The sequence below is a fragment of the Crocodylus siamensis genome, chromosome 2, assembly GCF_052110815.1.
Source record: "Crocodylus siamensis isolate JL-2025a chromosome 2, ASM5211081v1, whole genome shotgun sequence".
Classification (NCBI taxonomy): Eukaryota; Metazoa; Chordata; order Crocodylia; family Crocodylidae; genus Crocodylus; species Crocodylus siamensis.
Genome location: NC_143396.1, coordinates 50,528,428 through 50,534,427, shown reverse-complemented (window position 1 = coordinate 50,534,427; position 6,000 = coordinate 50,528,428). Strand labels below are relative to the sequence as shown.

Genomic DNA, 6,000 nt, shown 5'->3' with positions numbered 1-6,000 from the left:
AAAATCTGGTGAAGCTTCTCTTACAAAACCATACAAGGAAGCAATGAAACTGAACTGTATAACACAGGGGTATTCTAATAAAAGTAGAATGGAATTATATTAGATATGTTTAAGGACATTTGAAGATAGCTTCTTAATATAGGAGAGCATTAGTGGCAGATCCTCAGATGGTGCAGATGACTATAATTCCATTAAAGGTGTGGCAGTATAATAATTATCTGAACAGTGTTTTCATATTTTGATATTACTGTGATTTACTTTGGCTCACGCAAAGACAACTGTCTGGTCTTTTGGTTATTTTATGACTCTTTTTATATCTGTACCAAGACTGCTCAGAAAACAAGAATTCTGTGTCAAGGTTTTAAAATTACTTCCATTCTGTTGCAAAACAAAACCAAGACCTTTCCAAGGTTTTTGGAAAACGGTTAGGCATGTTGGCAGATATGACTTAGTTGCCTGATTACCGTAGCATTGATTCAGGGAACCAGAGAGCTAGTTTCAAGTGCTTGCTCCAGATCAGTTGAGTAATTTGTTTTGGTGAAAAGTGTGGTTCTTTAAACCAAGAAGGCTGTGTAAAATATATTTTGACCATATTTAATCCATCTTCAATAATTTCTGTAGGAAGGATGGATTATTTATTTTTCTCATTCTACTCCATGTCTTACATTTTTATGAGTGATAGGCTTTAGGTTTTCATTTCCATAAATGAACTGGAAATCTCTGTTGCTTTTAGCAGTAATTTTCTTTTGGAAAGAGTTTAATTATATGGTATTTATCACGACATTCATTCTGAGTGTGCTTAGAGCATATCTGTTGGATGCATTAACAACTCTGGCATTGGATGCAAAAAGAGCAGGTTTTCATTCATCGGAAATGGCAGGACTGTAAGCATCAGCATATTCTCTAATACCATTCCATTTTCCATTAATCCAATCAGTTCTTTTGCATTAGACACAAACAGAGGCTGCCTCTTTGTGGTGATATAAAATACAAAGAAGGCATTGCAAATTCTTTCCTGTTGTCCTTGTAGTTCAAAGAATTTGATAATTGATGCTGCACTGCAGAATATACTAGTGGAATTTTGGATATGGTATGGAATACAATGTTAATATCCATCCAATCAGAAAAGACCTTTGGGAAGGGAAAGATCATTTGTTACTAAGCCAAGAAAGTAAAAATCTCATCCTGTTTGTTTTAGTCCTCTGCAGTTTTTAAATCTGTCTTGTGATGCCACTCTAGTATGCAGGCAACCTGTACATTCTTATGACAGGTAATGATCAATACAAGTAAAATCTAAAACAGCACATACTTACGCAACAGCCTATTGAAAATAGTTTGGCATTGGAAGTACCAAGAAGTTGAAAGTTCAGGGGGCTGCTAAGGGATATTTGTATTCATAATTCAGTCACTAGGTAAAATTTGGCTGAGGGTAGTAGTGATGAAAGTCATAACTGATTTTGTTTTATTGTGAAATGCTATGTTTTATTTTCTGAAATGCTGTATTAAATGACTTGGTGGTCTTAATTCAGTGCACATCATACAACCACTGCTTTGACACGTCACCCAGAGAACAGAAATGAAGATGGTAAAGGTTCTGGTGTTATCTCCAGGTCAGGTCTTGAAACTTGGGTGGACAGTATGAGGCGATTCATACTGTACTACTAACATTCATTAGTAACAGAGAAGGCTTCAGATCCAAAGGCTGCCAATCTGGTAGCTTTTATGAGCACTAATTTCTAATAAAGAAAGCAATGGCCTATTCATTTTCCTTACTGAGATGTACAGGATATAAGCAAAGGCCTGCATTAAATGGCTTCAGCAATCAAATCAACAAAGTTGTATTACAAATGAATTTTATTGATTATCTGGTAAATAGGATCATTTTTAAAAAAAGCATATAACAAACTGCTGCAGTAACATAAAATGAGGTTTTATATATCGGAAGATGCCATTCTTAGCTTGCACAGCTCCTGCAGCGCTGTAACCCATTCTCATTGCAAGCAGTACACTTGAGGGCTTTGAAAGAGTCTGTAAAACAGTTCCGAATCACTGACATCTTGCTCCCATGGCACACTGAGCATGGAAGGAAGCCGAAACCCCCACAAGAGGGGCACTCGTGGGGGTGCTGCACTCTCTGCATAAGAAAAAAGAAAGAGTGAGAAAGCTAAATATTGGTTAATGGTCAGAAGCTTCAGGACAAAGGGGTTCTGAATGGGGGTTCATGTTTCATATGTTCTAAGAAACACTGAGCTCTGACTACTGAAACTCATGTTTTTCTACTGCCACAGAATTTCATTTTCTCTGCCCTTTCAGTTGGTAAGAACAGCATCCAATAGTCACCAGGTTCATTAGAGGTGTGGATATCTAACATAATGCTTGATAATTTGTGTTTACATTTGCCAAAATAACTAGCTAGGAGGTGAATATTGTTCAGTTAAATTATGCTCTTTTAGGTAGCTTAAGGTTTAATTGTAAAAAAATACTGACTAGGCTGGTCAGTAGAGTTATACTGGGGGAAAATATTACAAGTTAGGAGATAATCCAGCTTTCAGTTGGTTTTGATTGTGTAACAACAATTCTTTGTTTTCTTTTTCTTTATAATATATTAGATTAAAGACAAAGATATAAGGAGCAGATTTCTAGGTCTTTTTTGGATAAAAATGTCACTAGTTTATTTAATGATCATTCTAGAGGTCTATATCAGAGAAATAAAAGAACCATGTAGTAAGTACTTGCAGTAACACAGATGTGTGCTGCAATGTTGGATAAAGACTTCTACAAAGAAAGCCAGTGATATAAACAGTCTCTGCTAATATTGCTCTGAGAAATTATACATAATTACCTGATTATGTTAAAATATAAATAGAACACACACAGCACTCTTTTTGTAGTTGTATCAAAGAGCTCAACAGAAGTGCTTCAGAAGTGTCAGAAAAAATATTCATCTGCTAGTCATGCAGATTGAGGCACTGGCAGGAGAGGAGGGGCAGACTGCTGGCTGATATAAATCAGTGCAGGTTCCTTGAAGTCAATATTGATTTGGGAGAGGAGTTGTTCCAAATCTATTTTCACTCTACATATTTATTTCCAACAGTGTCTAACCCATGACATGATATAGTATTTCCCAAGGTGTAAGGTGCGTCCATGAAAAACTAGTGAGGTGGAGACTTAGTGTGATGCAGAGCAGTGGTTAAACATAGCACGGATATAATAGACAGTAATGTAATTTGGGGTGGACAAGGGTAGCACCAGCCCCAGGCACTCACTTAGAAGATGTGCCAGAATTGCAGATACCTGGGGAGTCCATAATGCTGCTGTAGCAGCAGCCACTAACCATAGCTATAGAAGCGGCAGCTGAGTGTAAGAACTCCACATAACTGCTGTAGCAGCAGCAAAAACATCTGGAACTGGGCAGAACATTTCATGCCAGCAGCAGCCAAAGACTTTGAGTCCCAAGGACAAGTAACCCTGACTACCCCTCACCTACTGCTCTCTGCTCCCCCTTATCCTCCTCCCAGCAGGGTTTTGCTCAGGGCATAAAACTTGCCAGTTATGCCTCTGGTAATAGCTTGAAGTTTACTAGTAGCTGCTCCTTTTTAAATTTCAGAAAAATAATATTGGAATGGTAGACACTGACCTGACCAAGTCATAATCTATACACAAAGTTGCAGCAAAATGCTACACAAAAGGTTGTGAAAAACTACAGCCTCCCAAACTCAAGGTATTATATTAGATCATCTATTTACGTGTGCAAAATTGTCACAATTAAGTATTTGATGTAGTTAACAAAACAGTTGACAAAGATATTGCCATCTTCGGGTACAGAAAACCAGAAACTTCATAATAATATGAATTCCCCTTTTTTGTTTTTTCTTGCATTTGACAAAAGTACCTTCTTTTATTGTGTCTTTGGGCAGGCAATGCCTGTTGTTATGGGGAAATTGTTCTCTGTACAGGTATTTAATCTAAACTTTTTTATGCATATCTAGGGATCCCCACATACTTTATGTTGTTTACTGTACTGGCCCTTTTACTGGTATGGCCATGTTTTTCGATTAACTCCAAAATCATAATGGAAACATATTTTATCGTTACATTTCTTAACAATCTATGCTTAGGTTCTTGTGAAAAGCAGGCCATCTTGCAACCCTTAGCAAGGGAACATAACAAGAAAAAGAAATAATGCCTTTAGATTAATCTGCATATGGAGTAAGGATTAAGAGCTGGTCAGAAATTTTTCACTTAAACATTGAAAATGGACATAGATTGGGAGGAATACTTGCCTAGGTTGGATCAGTCATGTAGATTCTTAACTATAATTGAGGAGCTCTTTCTGACCCAGGAAGCGCAAGGGCCAACCACAGGTACCACTTTCCTAGACTCAGTCTTGGCCAAAGGAGGTGGCATGTGGCTTGAACACTGAGGGTAGCCTGGACAACAGCGACCATGAGCTCATCAGGTTCACTGTCCACCGCAAGGTTAACAAATCAACTAGCAGGACTGAAGTCCTGGACTTCAAAAATGCTGACTTCAACAGGCTCAGGGCATTAATAGGGGAGATGATGCAGGACAAGGGATGAAAGGCAAATGGGGTGCACAAAGAGTGGACATTCCTCAAGGATATGATCCTCAAAGCACAAAAGAAAACTGTTCCCATGAAAAAGGAAGGTAAAAGAAGGGCTGGCAAGCCCTCCTGGCTCAATAGGGACATCCTGGTCCCTTTGAAAAAGAAAAAAAGAGGCATAAATACAGTGGAAGCTAGGGTCAGTCCTCAAGGAAGACTATGCAACAGTGGTCCGTATTTGTAGGGATATGATTAGGAAACCTAAGGCGGTGACTGAGTGTAAGTTAGCCAAGGGAGTCAAGGACAATAAGAAGTCCTTCTCTGGGTATATAAGGAGCAGAAGGAAAACAAATGGAAGTGTGAGGCCCCTGCTTAACGCCTCGGGACAGCTGGTAATGGATACTCAGGAAAAAATTGAACTCCTGAATGCCCACTTTGCTTCAGTATTTCACCAGACCAGGGGGAAAGACAAGCTAGATAAGGATCACACAGGGGATGGTGGGAATGATAGCCTTTCCATTGTGAATGATGAGCTGGTGCAAAACCAACTAGAAAAGCTAGACATTTATAAGTCAGCAGGACTGGATGGACTTCACCCGAGAGTACTGATGGAGCTGGTTGAGGTCATAGAGTCATAGAAGTAGGGTCAGAAGGGACCTAAGTAGACCCCCCCACCCTGGGCAGGAGAGAATATTGGGCTTATATGACCCCAGCTAAGTAATTATCAAGCCTCCTCTTAAAGACCCCCAAGGTAGGAGCCAGCACCACTTCCCTTGGAAGTTGGTTCCAGATCCTAGTTGCACTGACTGTGAAGTAGTGCCTTCTAATGTCCAACCTGAACCTACTCTCAAACAACTTATGGCCGTTATTCGTTGTTACTCCGGGAGGTGCTCAGGAGAACAGGGTCTCTCCCACTCCCTGCTGGTCCCCCGTGGTAAGTTTATAGATGACCACCAGGTCCTCTCTCAGCCTTCTCTTGTGAAGGCTGAACAGGTTCAGGTTCTGTCGCCCCTCCTTGTAGGGTCTGACCTGCTGTACCCATATCAGAGGGACCTCCTCTGGACCCTCTCAATGCTTTCCACCTCCCTCCTGAAGTGCAGTGCCCAAAACTGGATGCAGTACGCCAACTCGGGCCTGACCAGTGTCGCATAGAGGGGGAGGATCACCTCCTTGGCCCTGCTTGTGATGCATCTATGGATGCATGACAAGATACGGTTAGCCTTACTGACCACGTCCTCACATTGGTGGCCCATGTTCATTTTGGAATTGATAATGACTCCAAGATCTCTTTCTGCCACTGTGCTTTTGAGAAGGGAGTTCTCCAGCCTATACGTATGCTTCTGGTTCTTACTGCCCAAGTACAGTACCCTGCACTTGTCAGTATTGAATCCCATCGTATTCTTATTCGCCCACCCCTGTAACCTGTCCAGGTCCAG

General features: G+C 40.4%; 1 protein-coding gene across 1 annotated transcript in view; it reads right to left on the bottom strand.

Annotated features, from left to right (window-relative positions):
• Positions 1–1,625: 1,625 nt before the first annotated feature.
• The window catches only part of GRXCR1 (glutaredoxin and cysteine rich domain containing 1), a 72,488-nt gene continuing 68,113 nt past the window's right edge, over positions 1,626–6,000 (bottom strand). The window contains exon 4 of the mRNA XM_090035858.1: positions 1,626–2,134. Within this exon, the coding sequence (XP_089891984.1) occupies positions 1,955–2,134 (180 nt within the window). The 3' untranslated portion in view covers positions 1,626–1,954. The remainder of the gene's footprint in view (positions 2,135–6,000) is intronic.